Genomic DNA, 17855 nt, shown 5'->3' on the forward strand with positions numbered 1-17855 from the left:
AGAGAGAAGGAGCATCGCTCTCGCTTGAGAGACTTCAAGCGCTTAATGGGCGAAGCCCGATCATCATCGGGAAGTAGGAGGCCACACTATTTGGTGAGCTAGAAATATCTCCGGTCGTGAGCGAGTTGATGTAGAGGAGATCATCAACAGAAAGCGAAAAGTCTTCAATACCCAGAAACTTGAATTTTTTGGAGTGAATACAGGCACTGTGCTTGTGAGAGACCTGCCTCGGCGAAGGGGACTTGTCAACAGTCGGGCCCTTTAGAATGGAGGCAAAGGCTTGAGCAACTAGAATTGATGGTTGGGAGGGCAAACAGGTGATCGTCGGGCCTACAGGGAGGCAGTGATCTGGCAGCATTTTGGGACCTACAGGCAAGCTAAGGCTAGGAGAATGGATAGGGGGCTCAGACTCCACATCCGACGAATTAATCAGGAAAAATTTTGAATTCGAATCCCGAGCTAGAGAGGTAGGCACGACATATAGGAAGGATAAGGCGAGCTTGAGCAGATCCTGAGGAATGTTGATAGTAGTATTTCGGCTAATCTGATTGAACAGGAGGTCAGAGAATAATCGAAAACAAGGGAAAGGACTGTTGGGATGCTCCGAGACAGAGAGAGCACCCCGATAGGCAGACTACGAACTGATAGGAGAGTGACGCCTATCCAACGAGTTACCATCAGAGGAACTACCTCGACGGTGATCAAGACCTCGAGGATGAGAACGATGTACCGATCCAAACCAGAATTTCCACTCAGAGTTGCCAAGGTCCGTCGGATCGTTGCTGAAGGAAGAAGACTGATCTAGGAAAGGGTTGAAAGGTATAGAGAAGTTAACGACAAGTTGGATATGGTACCGAAAAGCTCCAACGGTGACCTCGATAAAGACAAGGATGGACTCAAGGCTTTCACACAGGAAGTGGAGATCGAAGCTAGTCAAATCGTCTATACGGATACTCGAGTGACTGGCTCGAAGGAGAATACCAAGACTAGAAATGATGCTGGCCACAGCATTCACATTCCAGCAAACAAGAGGAAGGTCAAACAAACTTGCAGATACCTTAAAACATAATTGATGAGGAACTCCATCAATTGTCTGATCCCAGGGTGCAATAAGAAGGGTGAAGCCATCACCACAGATACTCCCCAAGGAAGCAAGGCTTTGAACAATCTCAAAGGAAAGACAAGAGATGAAGAAGGTATTACTCGGGGAGAGTTTTTTGGCTGACCAGGAGCTGCAAACTCGAGCTTTTCAAGAGAGGATGAGGGATACATCATTATTTTGATATTCTGGCCAAACGTCTTGATGAAGGCTGCGTGAGTCAAGTAAGATGATGTGTCGATCATTTTTTAGGTGAAGGCTAGGAAGGCTTTGGTGGGGAGACCACTCTGCGGGCGCTCTATCCTTTCTATAGCTGGATAGGGGGTTCTTGACTAGCTAGGGGAGTGGTTTTTGGTGGAGAGTTTTTGGTTTGAATGTGGAGAACGTCTTACAATGCTTGAGGGGGTGATCAAATTTTTTGCAGTGGAAGCACCGCAAAAGATTGTGGCACTCAGATTTGAGATGGTTTGAGGCCCCACAGCGGAAACAGCACCCCATTTTAAAAGCCAAAGGATGGAGGAAAGCAGAAGGAGGAATGGGATTTGAAAGATATTGATCGAAGGTATTGAGCGGCGCAGACGCCAACTGCATGGAGGAATGATGATTAGCCGAATTGCCGTTCTGTCGAACAAAAGATTTGCTGCAACAAGCTCGCTGACTGAAGACATGATATCAGAATTAATGAATCGAACCATAGAGGCCGATATCGAAGGTGAGAAGGCAGTTAGTGAGACGCCTTAATCACATTATTAATGGACAAACTACCGACTGCATGAAATGGTGAAGGACGATGGTGTAAGAATATAGCTACGTGCCAATGATCATGTGTGCCTGAGTGAGGTATCCGGACGAACTTTGGAGCTTTACCCAAAATTTTTGGCTTAGGTGCAAATCTGAAAAGGAACTGTCAGAAAGATGAGAATGACAAAGAGTATTAGTAGCACGAAAACCTAAAAAGCCTAGGGAACGATGTTTGCGTCGGTAGCAGGGGGCCAAGACCGACCCAAACGTTAGCACTAGATTGCGGTTGGGGCCTCTAGGAGGGAAGACGATGGAGAGCAAAGCGAGAGGGGGGGGGGGGGGGAGCTGATTCCCTCCGTTCATTCTCTATCAAGATTATGAATTTGTAATTCACTGTTTTCTAGGTTAAAAAGGCGCAATAGAGAAATCTGAAGCAACTTGAATGCCCTTAGATAGGACCTCAAATGCCATGCATCTAGCTAGAATCCAAGTTGCCCACATCTGCCTAGGCATCAAGACGCTGGTAGGAAGGCTCGTACTTTTTTTCATTTTTTCCCTATGCGTTTAATTCTCTTCTAAGAAATGATATGTTCAAGTTCTTTAAACATAGAATGGTTAAGAATGGAGAGCCGTATGGATGTTTAAGAATGGAGGTGCCATCAATTGGTGGTCCTGAGGATGGATCTCCATCAACCTTTATCCACTGTCATCGATGCAGCAAGCTGGCAGTCTTCGACAGGAACTGCCATAGATATAGAAAGAGTCACCAATGAGGAAATAGCTCTCCAGCAACAGAAATTCCCAGAGGCTATGATCTTCTTCGACAGGGAAATTGAGAAGGCTAAAGCCAATTGAAACATTCCCTGTTAGGGAAGTATTTGGCTTGGCCATTCACACTCCATTATTAAGGAACTCGAGCTCTCATGAGGTCTTCCTTGAGGGTTCCAAACCATAGCATTGTCACAAGATTCAACTGCATTAGATATAACATCTGACAATAAGGTTACAGCAGCATAACATGAGAAAGATGAGTTAGGTAATGCTGCTCCATATATATTTGAATGGATTGGAAACCACTCAAGAATGATGCCCATCTGAACCTCAGCTCGTTGCAGATTGGAGTCCATACTCATGCCAAGGAACAGGTAACATGAATCATGATGGGACCTTGCATCAAACTCATCTGGACAATGGAGTACTCCTAGTAATGCTATAGCAGAAAAAATTCAATTTTTGGACCACGAGATGCCAAACAAGGACCTACCTAGTTGCCACACAGCATGAGAAATTTCTTTGTACAGAGTCAGCAAAAGATGAGCACCCTCATGTTGCGATAGGATGCAACTGGAGAAGTTTTTTGGTGACTCGAATTAAAACACGCAAGCCATTCAAACACTACAAACAAGCAGATGAACCACATTAAGGTATTTACCTCTAAAAGGAGGAGTGTGAAGTGCTGAGAAATTTGCAATTTGGATATGATTAATGCAAGCTTTCAGCATAAGGGAAAAAGTCCCTCAAAGACTGAAGTTTCTATATATAGGACTTGAGATGATAATTTAAAACAAAAGTAAAGAGAAAAAAAAGGGTAAAACGCTGCATTCCTAGTGAAAAATGACATCCAAATCAAAAACACATTTCCCAACACCTTCATAACTCGGTAGATATAAAAAAATATAAGATTGTACAAATTAACTGCAGAAACATCTGCATCCAGACGAGGGGGAGGTTAGGGTGTTCAAAGTTTTCCATCGCCCTTCTGTTGGTATATAGCTTCTAAACATTCCTTGGCCCGGTGAACCTTTGACTGCAGGTAAAAGCTTCCATGTTTGGCATTCCTCTCAAACAAGATATCATACCTCTGCACAGTTGGCAAAACATATGACTCAGATTCAAATACCAAACTATGTTATCATCTAGAAATATGTCGGGGATGAGGAGATAAGACAACTTATTTCAGAATCAGCGACCACAACAACTTAATATTCTAAAACTTTTGTGATGTCAAAGGGGGTAAATTATATGCATGAGCTGGGTATGCACTATTCAGAATAGCGAGTTAATTAACTTCGTTTGTTCCAAGTATTAAGCATGAGCAGCCTCGGATCAGGAAGATTCATCAAGTGTGCAGTCAGACTCACTTGATGCTTCCCAATAAATTCAACATAGGAAAATGATTAAATGCATGAAGGGAAAACCATCATATTTGTATTGCATGAATAGATGCAGGATTTTTTGGAGAATAACAAATGCAAACACTCAGCCAAGAACTGCAACAATCACGTACTGCACATGTGAATAGGAAAACCAACCTGCACAATCTCTTCCCAGGTTGACTGCTCACTGATTCCTAATATCTGCCTAGCTTCCTGTTCAGTCATGGCTTTACTAGCTCTGCGTATATTTTGGACAGCTTCATGTGCAACACCAGTTTTATTTGCATCTGCAAAAAAAAAAGGAAAAAAAGCAAAAAAATCAAGCATAGCACAAATGAAGGCATGCATCTAATATGCTATAAACATAAAGAGGAATCCATACATCTCAGCTCATCATGCAAATTTTATATATGACAACCTAATATATAGCAACAAAAGAAAAGGAAAGTGAATGTTGATCACAATGAAACTACAAGGAAGACAGTCTGCCCAAATGAAGTTTGGATGCTGAAAGATCTTATCAACCTGATAAGATCTTCTGGCCTCTAGGGGATTTTAGTTTGAAAATGAGTTGGAGGCCAGGTGGAAGAAAGAGACCAGGCAACTGGAAGGGGCACTAATCTCTGTTTTTTAGTGATAACATAAGTCATCTTGGAAAAGAATTTGATCATTCCTAAGAGGATTAGTTACTCCTGGCACATGATCTATTTCTCCTACAAGTTTCCAGCATATTTTTTTAAATAGAAGCCTCCACTAAAAGATCTTATTGGGCTTCTAAGATCAACTAGCATCCAAACAGGCCAGTGTTTTTCTCATGCAAAACAAGTCAGAGACACATGAATCTGCCTAACTCAAAATGCATCGTTACTTCTATTGGTAGAATGACTTATGCTTGCATAAAGTGTCGATTTACTTTAGAAAATGCTAAATTCTATCCATTGCCAATGAATGCGAGCACTTTTTCATCAAATTTTTGATAAAATCAACAACATCATTATGCAGACAATACTTTTCAAAATCTTCCTCTATTTTAATCTGTGTCAAAATAATGGTTCAGAATGGTATAGAAGAAGTTTCCTCAATAACACGTGTGAACTCTGAAAATGTTTTATGATAACTAAAATTATGATATATAAGGGTGGCAATTGGATCAGATCAGATCGGATCGATGCGAGTCGGATCAACAAATCATCAACCCAAACCCAACCTATTTATTAAAGAGACAAAAAATTCAAATCTGAATCCGATCTGTTTATTAAATAGGTAACTTGATCTAATTCCCTTAACCCCTTTATTAAATAGATCAAGTTAGGTTAAATGGGTTAAATAGATTAAATGAATTTTTAACAGGTTAAACAGATTAAATAGGTCAAGTTAAACGGATCAGAAATAGATTAAGCAAGTTTTAAATAGGTTAAACATATTTTAAATAGATTAAACAGGCTAAATGGATTAAATGGGTTAAATGAATTATCCGACTCAAACCGACCTGAATATTAAACAGATTAAATGAGCCAGATATCTGAAACTCAAACCCAATCTAAATATTAAATGAGTTAAACAGGTCGACCTGTTTATGGTCTGAATCCATTTAGCCTAAACCCAAACCTATTTATGGTGGGTCGAACACGGATTAGGTTGGTGGGTCTGATCATATTTTGCCAGCCTTAATGATATATCACATATTCTGTTCACAATTTTCTCACTTCTCAAAAATATATTTGTTGCACTAAGATTAGCTTTCCCCAATAAATATATGTTTTACCAGAGGATATCTTCTCATCTCCATCAAGCTTGAAACTTGAAAATTTTTAACATGGTAATATAACAATCTACTTATGGTTAGACTATTTTTAAGCCTCAGAAGTTTAAGGAATACAAGGTCATCCTATAGATAGATTTATCCATTTGTTTTGCCCTGAAAGTGAAAAGTCTGTCCTATTCCATAAGAGAATACATGCGCATAAACCAGGTCTCCACTAATAGGAGAGCGTAATTCATTTATTCCCCTGGAAGTGGACACATGTGCATAGACGAATAGTCTGTCCTATACCGTATCTACATATAATGCATCATTCCACACTGTACTGATAGACAAACACTTTCGTATGCAAAAACATACATAAATACACATAATGGAGTAAATGCTTGATACTGATGCTTATATAATTCATTTTCAGGTTTGATTTCTCTAATAAATTAATGCTAAATCTTTACTTGATGATTTGGAATTGTACAAATTCATCTAAAGAAATAATAAAAAAATAAATAGACAGATTTCGGCACTAGGTTATTAGCCATCATGTTTAACACCATCCAACTATTATGTACTTATCATACTACAACTCGAACCCCATGTTGACCCTAGACCTCCTATTCAAGAATACATCCTTGCAGAGAAATGTTCAAGACCCCTTCAAAAGTCTCTAATTTCTTGTACAGGCTAAAGGGAATAGACATCTTTTGCAGCCAAACTGTAATAACAGCAATGCCTCCAACAATACATTATCTTAAGAAATGTCAACCTAGTTCAAATGGACAGTTCTGCATATGCCTCATAAAATTGAGGATTTCAAAAAGCCTCCATTTTCATCATCTTTGGGCCCAATATTAGAGTGATCATGGAAAAGTGATATGAAAGACGAGAAATTCATAAACAACTTAATCCAAGCGTACAAGCCATACAGGAATTGCAATAACAAAGATAAAACAGATAAACCAATTAAAGATGAACTTGCAATAAAAAAAATGATAATATATGGCACTAAACTTACTTTCTAGTGCCTTGCGATATGCTTGTAAAACCGCTCTTCCCAATATCCCAGAACCCATAACTATCAAGTTGGCCAGAAGCTTTGCAGCCTGTGTAAAGAAAGAAAAGGTAAGATATAACATCAAGAAACGCTGAAGAGAACGTATGCAGCCAAGATTGTAAGTATGCCATGAGAAAGTCGAATACATCAAAAAGTATTAATATTTTTTCAGTCCTCAATAAATTAAAATTAAGTTTGCATCTACGAATGAAATTGCCACTACTATCTTATGCAGAATAACTAAATAAATATAGACAAGCCATCCAATTAGTCTACCCTGTCCATGAATTCAATAAATTTAAAATATCATCTTAGCATAACTGAGAAGCCTTAAAATCCTTTGTTGAACAGTTGAGGCACGAGAATTGAATGAACAGGAGGTAATGGTGGATACAAATGTGAATAGTAACATATAGAGAAGAAATTTAATCATCTTCAATTGTTTCTCAGATTGTAGCTTGCAAAATGGGAAATGTAAATAAATTTTGGCATCATTAGTTAGTCCGTGACATTTTAGGGAGGCTCCACTGGTTTAGTTTGGAAATTCTGATAGCTACAATAATTAAGTTAAAATCGCATTTTTACGAATAGATGAGAGTAAAACCTAACATTATTTTTTTGTGAAATGTCCACCGAGGTCTCCGAACCTACGCCTATCCTTCCCACCAATAAACTTGCAGGATCATACTTAAATCGAAAACTATAACCGAGTCCACTCCATAACTATCCATGACTCGGTTGGAATTTTACAATAGTTGGCATTAAAACAATAAGAGAACGAAAAAAAAATCAAAGATGAAATCTTTTTTTCACCGACCCATCAAAGATTCCCCAAAAATCATGCCCATCCGCATGGGGTCTCCAAAATCCCTATAAGCCCGAGCTTGACCCGAGTAAACGAAATCAAATCCCAAAAGGGAGTAAAGATGGGAAAAGCGTACCATGGCGGCGTTAGAATGCGGATAGTTTAGCTCCGGCGGGACGGCGTCGGATCGATCAATCGACTCGAAGACCAGAAACCTCGCTAGATCAGGGAGGCGGAGAGATTGGGGGAGACGCGAGGAGCCCTAAGTCCTAACTGGAAGAACGGGGGAAGAAGGCGCTGGATCCTCGAGCGATTCGCGGTCGGGAGGAGACGCGGCTGCCTGCGGCTACGGAACCGAAAGGGCTCAGAAATATCCGACAACGAATTGCGGGCAAAAGCGCCTAAATTCGATGAATGCTTTGGTTTTGAAGGAGACTCGAGACAACGCATGGGCCTAGACAGAGGGCCATGGCGAGCCATGATTAATCTTAGTCTGGCCCCATTATTAGAAAAAAAATCAGAGGTTAATTCCCACCTATTTTATCCCGCCCATCCTCAGGAAAAATTAGTTGTTACAACATTCTATATGTATTTTAGGTCATCCAATAAAAACTAATCATATTATTTATTATTGGAGAGAGATATGTTATTATCAAAATTTAATTAAAAATTTTGAATGAAAAAAATTTATTATTAACTATGATCGATTAGCTAGCAATTTTACTATTTTGAATAGAAAAAAATTTACTTTGATGATACAATGGCTTTTATTGGATAATCCAAAATATATGTGGTAGAACAGTTGTAATCAATAACTATTCTCAGACCAGAGTCTGAGTCCCTAATTAGATGAAGACACTACTTACAAAACCAAAAATTTACTAACCAGAAATTGAAATGCGGGAGTTGCCATCAAAAATGGAATCCCCAATCCTTTGTTTAGGGGGCAAAAGAAGGTAACATCTAGACCAAATTTTGATGGTAGGCACTCATGAGGATTATTCTGTAACTGTGCATGAACTGGACGCCCCATCCAACTCACCTGAGCTTGAAGTCTTGCGAGCAGGCTAAGGCCAAAGATTTAGGCTCGTCAAGCCGAGTTAGACTTTAAAAGTAGTTTTATTTAATAAATGGGTCGGACTTGAGCTTGAAGATGAAAGCCAAGCTTGAGCCCCATCTAGCCCGATTTTTTTTTTTTAATATTTAGGTCATTTTAGTTGTTTCTATTTGTTGTGTTTGTAGATTTAATAGTCAATGGTTGTTCATAGTGAACTTAGTGGAATAATAGATATATGTAGGTTGTTAGCAATATTTAATTATTTATATTTAATATTTTATAAAATATTTTGATTATTTTTAATAATTTTAGAAAAAAATAAAATGATCATGAGACCCAAGGCCCAACCAAAAATTGGAAGATTGAGTAAAAGCTGTGCTTGGGTCCAGAAGGTAGGCCTCAAGGCTGTGAGCTAAATCTGAGCCTAAAAAAATTGTATTGACTTTTTGACAAGATCCGACCCAAACCTTATTTTGGTCGGCCCTGAAAAGATCTAATTACACCCCCAATTTGAGATCTCTTAGGTTGGACACATGGCAACCACCTCATTTCATTGGATATAGCCCTATGAGCATATAAAGCATTCGACATATAAAACAATCACAATATGCACTCAAGTCAGATAGATGAACATTCAAAAGGGTCTCGACTTTAATAATAAAATAAAAATTCAATTCAACCATCAAATAAGATATCATGTAGCATCATTTCATTTTTTTTATGTTCAAAAATAAAAAATACAGATTTTTTCATATTTTATTCATAAAAATTTAAATAATATAAATATATTTTATTTAATTAATTATTTTTAGAGAAATAAACATGATCATGATAGCTCAAGTTGATATTAGTAGTGGAGACTATGGAGGTTATGGTTAGGGATGTAAACAAGTCGAGCTGCTTCGAACTATTCCAGTTCGATTTGAATTTAAGCTCGATTTTGCTTGATTATTATCAAGCTCAAATAATTTAAATAATTTTTCAAATCAAATTTGAAAAATAAAATATTGAAAGCTTGCGATCATATTTTTTTTTTCCTAAATCAAGCTCAAATAATTAAATAATTTTCAAATCAAATTTGAACAATAAAATATTGAAAGCTTGCGATCATACTTATTTTTCTCCTCCTTCATATTCACTTGCATAGGGAGGAACAATTTGACGTAGTAGTGATGAAATGCTGCTTAACAAACTGTCAACTCAAAGACCTGCTCCGCATTTTTAGCAATTGGGCTTTTCCATACTGATACACTTATATATTTTGAACCACTGCTTCATGGTGAATTCCAATCGCCTTATTTTTATTTGAGACTAATAGCACTCACCTTATTATTTAGAGTACTCTCTGTGCATATTTACATGCATATGAATATGATGAATTTTGCAGCATCTGGAATTTAAAAAAAAAAAGATTTTGCATAGATTTTTAAATACAAGATCTTAAATGATGATTTATATTAATTTCTCAATCAACAATATCATAAGTATACGGTTGAAAGGAATTTAAAAAGCATTAGTATGACAAACTTTATGATACTCTGAATTCAAATTCTCTCTGCAGACTGCAGTTCAGCATGGGTCCGGTATAGACAACTTTGCTACAGTATGACAAACCCTTTTTTTTTTTTTGGTAACAGTATGACAAACCCTTTGGTAATTGTCTATAGAACAATTGTCAACTGGCCTTTGCGTTAGCTTCTTTCTTCTATTTCCTGCATTATAAGAGCCACCAAATTGAGAGTTTTTTCCAAAATAATACAAAAAAAAATTTATTTACATAAATAATATAAAATTTAACTTATTTACACAAATTATGCTAAAGAAAAAAAACCATTTTGAATGACGTTTCTTTCTCTGCCACGTCACTTCTTTTTTTCCACGTTGGCATCTGCCGAAAAAAAAAAAAAATACTATTTAAAATAGGTTTTTAAAAACGCCATTCAAAATGGCGTTGCCTATTTTTTTCACCAAAAAAAAAAATCAAAAAAGAATGGAAAAAAATAGATTTTAAAATTTAAAATTAATAAATAAATTAAAATTTTAATTTTGAATAATATTTAAAATATAAAAATTTAAATTTGTAATTCAAATAAAAAAGATAATTTTAGATGATTTTTTTTCAAATTAATTTTTTTAAAAAATATCTAAAAAAATCTTAAAATATAAAAAATTAAAAATATCATAGAAAAAGAAAAAAAGAGAAAGAAATGTGAAAGAAATAAAAATTATAAATTTAAAATTAAAAAAAATTAAAATTTAAATTTAATTCAAAAACATCATTTCAAATTCTTGTAAAAATATTCAAAAAAATAAAAACTTAAAAAAATAAAAAGTGTCATTAAAAAATCAAAATTTTTTAAAAATTAAAAAAAATAAAAATTATAATTTGAGATTTAAAAGAAATAAAATTTTTAAAATTAATTAAAATAAAAATATCATTTCAAATTACTTTTTAAAATTCAAATTAATTTATTTAAAAATATTCGAAAGGAATAAAAAAATAGCCTAAAATATTTCATAAAAACAGAAAGAAATAAAAAAATAGAAAAATTATATAATTATAAATTTGAATTAAAAAAATTAAATTTTAATTTGAATTAAATTTTGATAAAAAAATAAATGTATAAAAAAGTGAAAAAATGAGGAAAAAATGTGAAAAAAAGAAATTAATTTTTAAAAAAATTATCTCAAGAAAAGAAAGAAAATGTTGTAAAAAATAAAAAATATCCTAAAAAATAAAAAAAGAAAAAAATAGAATTGAAAAAAAATAGAAATTATAATTCTAATTGAAAAATAAAATTTTATTTTTAATTTTAAGAAATAAAAATTATAATTATAATTCAAATAAAAATATTATTTTAAAAAATAAAATTAATTTAAATATAGTTGTTTAAAAAATATTTTAAATAAAAAAAATGTAATAGAATGTCAAAAAGATAAAAATGGAAGAAAAGTAAAATTCTAATTTCAAAATATAAAAATTTTAAATTAAATTAAAAAAATTCATAAAAAAGTAAATAAAAGAGAAAAAATGATAATAAAATAGAAATTATAATTATAAATTAAAAGAAAAAATTAATTTTAATTTAAATTAAAAATTATCATTGAAATTATTATCCTCATTATTTAATTAAATTTACTTATTTAAAAATCATAAAAAAATAATTAAAAAAATTAAGAAAAAAATTAAAAAATCAAAAAAAAAAAAGAAAAAAAAAAGAAAACGCCAAAGGAAATGGTGTTTTCTCCTTTCCCCTCCCATCTTCTCTCCTTCTCCCTTCTCCCTCTTCTCCTTCTCCCTTCTCCCTCTTCTCCCTCTTCTCCCTTCTCCGGCGTCTCTCCGACGGCATGGTGGCACGACGGTGAGCACCTCCTCTCTCTCTCCCTCTTCCCCTCTCTCTCTTTTCCTATTTTTCGTTGGCCGACGGTGGGCCGTGCGCCGGCGGGGCCCCGACCCCTCCTCTCTCTCTTCCTCTCTCTCTCTCTCTCTCTCCCTTTTCCTTGGCCGCCGGCCACAGAGGGCCGGCGGTGGGCCGCACGCCCCGATGGCAGGCCCCGCGCCCTGGCGACGGGCTCCGACCCCCTCCTCTCCCTCTTCCTCTCTCTCTCTTTCTTCCTCTCTCTCCCCTTTTCCTTGGCCGCCGGCCACAGACGGCCGACGGTGGGCCGCGCACCCCGATGGCGGGCTCCGCATCCCAACGGCGGGCCCCGACCCTCTCCTCTCCCTCTTCCTCTCTCTCTCTTCCTCTCTCTCTCCCTTTTCCTTGGTCGCCGGCCACAGACAGCCAGCGGCGGGCCCCGGCCCCCTCCTCTCCCTCTTCCTCTCTCTCTCTTCCCCTCTCTCTCTTCCTTTTCCTTGGCCGTCAGGCACAGATGACTGGCGGCGGGCCGCGCACCTCGATAGTGGGCCCCGGCCCCCTCCTCTCCCTCTTCCTCTCTCTCTCTCTTCCTCTCTCTCTCCCTTTTCCTTGGCCGCCGACCACAGATGGCCGGTGGCGGGCCCCGGCCCCCTCCTCTCCCTCTTCCTCTCTCTCTTCCTCTCTCTCCCTTTTCCTTGGTTGCCGGCCACAGACGGCCGGCGGCAGGCCCCGGCCCCCTCCTCTCCCTCTTCCTCTCTCTCTCTCTTCCTCTCTCTCCCTCTTTTTCCTTGGCCGTCGGTGATAGACGGCCGACGGCAGGCCGCGCGCCCCGACGGCGGGCCCCGACCCCCTCCTCTCCCTCTTCCTCTCTCTCTCCCTCTTTTTCCTTGGCCGATGGTGGGCCCCGACGATGGCGGCGGGCCCCGACGGCAGCCCCTGTGGCAGGCCCCGACGGCGGCCTTGTGGGGGTCGGGCGGTGGGCCCCATCAGGGGGGCCGGGGCGGCGGGCCCCATCGTGACGAGGCAGCAGCCTCCTGTGGCGGGCCCCGCGACGGGCTGTCTATTTCAATCTTTTTATTTTTTTTATCTCATTATTTTTTATTTTTATTTTTATTTTTATCTCATTAGATTCAGGTGTATTTTAAAATTTAATTTGATCGTATTTTAAAAATTTTAAAATATATTGCATTTCATGAAAACGTAGACCCGTTAATTGACCAATGTAGAATATTCTACGTTATCCGTATAAAATATATATTAAATATATATTTTTGTACGGATATCGTAAAATATATACATTGGTCAATTGATTGTGCAGTTTGGACAGTTTGAGAATTGCATTTAATTCTATAGATAATTACATTATTCGAATGATATGCGGAGGGTTCGAAAGAAATTTTGGACAGTATTTTTCTTTAGTTCTCCTCATACATTTTGAGTCGTGTGGGGAGAACTAAGGGAAAATGCTGCCAAAATTTCTTTCGGTCCTTTTTGCGTATCGTTTGATTAATGTAATTAATCTATAGAATTAATGCAATTCTCGAATGGGATAGGATCTATCTGTACCTATTTGTTGATGATATGATACATGTATCATGTAAATTTTTTGAAACGATAAAATAATTAATAATATTAAATATTTTGATTTTGATTTTATCGTAGGTTTCTCTGAAAAATGGCCAGTACTCGAGTTCGTGTACTATTGTATTATGATGGCATGATACAGAATGATAAAACTGGTGTGCAGTACAGTCACCCTACAAATTGGATGATTAGAGTATCTTCATCGTTATCACGTCAAGAATTATTGGATCATTTATATAGCAGTATTCCTATAGACAAAGAAAAATATGAAATAAAATTGAAATGGAAATCTCCTAATCTGTCGGGACAGTTAATGCAGAGTAAATATATCTTGGTTCTAATTGATGACGATGAAGATGTCGAAGAAATGCTGACCTTTCCTTTGAAATATTCAGAATGTCGATTTTTAGAATTATATATTGAAAAGGAAGATGTACCAAGCTTTGGATATCATAGTCGGCTTTTAACTCAAGCGGACAATAATGTTGGGCCTTCCTCACCTTTTGTAACTCCTATGATGCAAACCGATAGTGTTGAGGTCGTTTTTGCAGAACAATATTCTACTACTGTCGGTCTAGTTGTCCAATTATTCTAAGTCCTATGGTGACTTCTCTTGTGTCTTCTGCTATGGTGACTTCTCCTTTGCTAGAAGTAGTGGTAAGTGCGGGAGACGACACTCATATAGAAAATGACGACTGTGTAGTCGGTGGAATAAATTCTGATAATCTAGGCTTGAGTCAGATGAAAATGGAGATGAAGACTGTTGGATGGATGAGGACAGTAGCAGTAATGATGATGATGGTGAAGATGAGAATGATGATGAAGATGTTCAGGCTAATATTAATGTGGAAGAACCTCAACCTCATTTGCACGAACCTCTATAATATTTTAATAATATAAATTTAGATGATGGTGGTTGTGTTAGTACTGGTCGAAGATTGAACTCTGACAATCAGTTTTGGGACTCCTCGATGACTGAATTTTCTAAAAGTCTAATGTTTGAGAGTAAAGATTATGTAAGGAGAGCTGTTGATCTTTATCACATTATGAAGCATCGGACATACAATGTAGTTCAGTCGCATTCGAAATTATGGTCCATACGATGCGCATCATCAGATAATGTTCAACATTGTAAATGGAGGCTTCGTGCTGCATTGTTGAAAAAACATAGATATTTTCAAATCACAAAATATGAGGATCCTCACACTTGTTTGTTTACGGGATTGAGTCGAGACCACAAACATGTCAGTGGAAGGATGATTAGTACATTAGTCCAACATATTGTTGAGAAAGATCTCGATGTTAAAGTTGAAGCTATTGTGGTAGACGTTAATGATCAATTTCAATATACAGTATTGTACAGGAAAGTATGGTGTGGAAAGCAGAAGGCATTGGTTGATATTTATGGAGAATGGGAGCTGTCTTATGCTAAATTACCTTATTATATGGCTGCACTTCAACATGTAAATCCAGTACAGTTGTTTCATGAAATTTTTTTCAAGCTGTGAATTTCAATGTCTGAGTTTTAAATTATATTTTCTGGACTTTCAAACCATCTATCCAGGGTTTTACGCACTGCCGTCCTGTAATCAGCATTGATGGCACGCACTTGTATGGAAAATTTAAAGGTAAGATGTTAATTGAACAGAAATTGATGCAGAGAATGGGATATTTCCATTAGCATATGCAATTATCGATGAGGAGACGACTGCAAGTTGGAGTTGATTTTTTTTCCAGCTCAGAACACATATCGTTAAAGATAGAAATGGAATATGCTTAATTTCTGACAGGCATCCAGGTATAATAAATGCCATCGCAGATGAGTCTATTGGATGGAGTCCACTACGTGCCTATCACCGATACTGTTTAAGACATATCTGCAGTAATTTCAATACTCATTTCAAAAATGTGCAGCTGAAAAGAGCAGTATGGCAAGCAGAAAGCGCTCATCAAGTTCGCAAGTTCAACTTTATCATGGGTAGGATCAGAACATTGAATGAAGAGGCTTGGAGCTGGTTGTTCGAGATAGAAAAGGAGAAGTGGACGTTGGCACATGATGATGGCCTGCGCTATGGTGTCTTAACTACAAATTTGTCGGAGGTTTTTAACAATATTTTACGATGAGCTAGAAATGTGTCAATTACAGCTTATGTTCAAATGATATTTTATCGTCTTATGAAATACTTCAATACGAGGCATGCCCAAGCCTTGAGATATGTAGAGGAGAATCCAAATAATCTTTTTACTCCTCATGTTGCAATTAAGATTGCTGAAGATCAAGTTAAAGCTAACCAGCACCGAGTAACAGCATTCAACCTTCAAAGAAGTATATATGAAGTGCTTACGAGGAGAGCAAGTGGAGGTTACGAGTGGAGAAAATTTTCATACTATTACTTTAGCTGAAAGAAAATATTCTTGTGGAAAGTGGAGCATGTACAAATATCCATGTTCACATGTTTTAGCTGTGTGTCAAAAATTGCTGTACATTTTAGTGGTTTTGTGGATAATGCATATACAATTACAGCATATATGAATGCTTGGAGCGATGATTTTAATCCATTACCACATGAAGATTATTGGATGCATACACGTATGTTCAAATGTATTCCTGATCATCATCGTTTGAGACCCAAGCAGAAAGGTAGACCAAAGTCAACGAGACTACGAAATGAGATGGATGATAGGCAAATAAGAAGTAAGAACCACTGTGGCATTTGTAGAGAACAGGGTCATGACCGCCGTCGCTGTCTCTGGATACTTCAACATACTTCAACTTCAAGCAGTGGAAGAAATTAAAGGCTTGAAGATTTATTTTTGTCATTGTTTTATGTATTTTTGTGAGATTGTATTTGAATTTACGTGTTTAATATCCTGAAATGAACTGAATTTTGTGTTTAAATTGTATTGTGTGACAATATTGTGTTTAAAAAAAATTTAAAATATATTATCTTATTTTTTAATACATCTGTGATAATATTGCTTGAGACAGCGTATTATGGCTTACGATCCGCGGTATCCCGGTCCTCGAGATAGCAGTATTCTTACATTGCAGGAGCACCATCGATCATAGACTATTTTAGATGGCGGCGTAAGCATTACAATCCTATTTACTATTTAAATTTTTATTTTAAAAATCATGTACATTATCTAATTATTATATTTTATTGCAGGAGCCCAGACACATTCGTCTACGACGATCCGATGCTGATTTCTGGAGGACAGAGGACATCCCACATAGAGTGTTAGATTATTTACGATATCTGAGATTTTATGGAGTATATTGGATTGGTCGTATACAGATGGACGTTGGTCTTATTACTGCTTTGCTTGAGAGATGGCGTCCAGAGACACACACATTTCATCTTCCATTTGGTGAGGCGACCATCACTTTACAGGATGTCAGCATCCTTACTGGACTACCAATTGATGGAGATCCATTACCGGAGTTGATCCCACACTTACCATTTGGAGTGGCAGGCTTTGTGCTTGCGATTGCTAGGGTTTGAGCCCAACGCACATTTTTTCGATCATTCATGACTCAGGATTGAGTGTTTGGATGAGCCAACCATCATATTGCAGATGATGCACCAGAGGAGATGGTGCAGCAGTATGTTAGGGGTCAGGTGCTGCGGTTGTTAGGTGGTGTCCTGTTATCCGATACTTCATCGAATAAGATGAAGTTGATGTTTTTGCCATTATTAGAAGATTTAGACTTCGCTCGTCGACTTAGTTGGGGCAGTGCAGTACTAGCTTGCCTATACAGAGCTATGTGTCGGAATTCTTATGCTGATCAGAGCGAGATTGGTGGTTATCTTGTATTATTACAGGTATGTGAATTAAAAATTTTTATTTTTACTATTTAATTATATTTTACATTGGGTATATCATCTATTTAATTTTTAAAATTTGCAAATTTGGGTATGGGAGCGTATGCCGACTATCAGTCCATTACGACGACAGTTGCTCGAAATGCCATCAGAGCAGCAGGATCCTGATGTTCCATTCAGACCAGACGGACTATTGGGATATAGGTATCGAAATATTATTTTTTTATTTTAAATTTACTATTTTAAATTTATTTAATATTAATACATTGTGAAACAGATGGAACGTTACATTCAACGTTCATCATGTATCGACGAGAGTGGCACGGGTTTATAGGTGCCAGTTGGATACATTAGTTGATACATCTAGACGGGTAAATTTTGAATTTTTTACAAATATCATTTTACAGTATTCAT

The 17855-nt window shown here is 37.1% G+C and overlaps 1 protein-coding gene across 1 annotated transcript; it reads right to left on the minus strand.

The window, feature by feature from the left end:
* Window positions 1-3417: 3417 nt before the first annotated feature.
* On the minus strand, window positions 3418-7991 carry LOC105051875 (mitochondrial import inner membrane translocase subunit PAM16 like 2). Its single transcript, XM_010932522.4, has 4 exons — window positions 7751-7991; window positions 6771-6858; window positions 4153-4283; window positions 3418-3701 (listed from the first exon to the last, which is right to left on the minus strand). Exons 1-4 carry the CDS (start codon window positions 7751-7753, stop codon window positions 3579-3581), a joined length of 345 nt encoding a protein of 114 aa, XP_010930824.1. The 5' UTR covers window positions 7754-7991; the 3' UTR covers window positions 3418-3578.
* Between the last annotated feature and the right edge of the window lie 9864 nt (window positions 7992-17855).

This window comes from Elaeis guineensis, chromosome 9, assembly GCF_000442705.2.
Source record: "Elaeis guineensis isolate ETL-2024a chromosome 9, EG11, whole genome shotgun sequence".
In the NCBI taxonomy this organism is placed as follows: Eukaryota; Viridiplantae; Streptophyta; class Magnoliopsida; order Arecales; family Arecaceae; genus Elaeis; species Elaeis guineensis.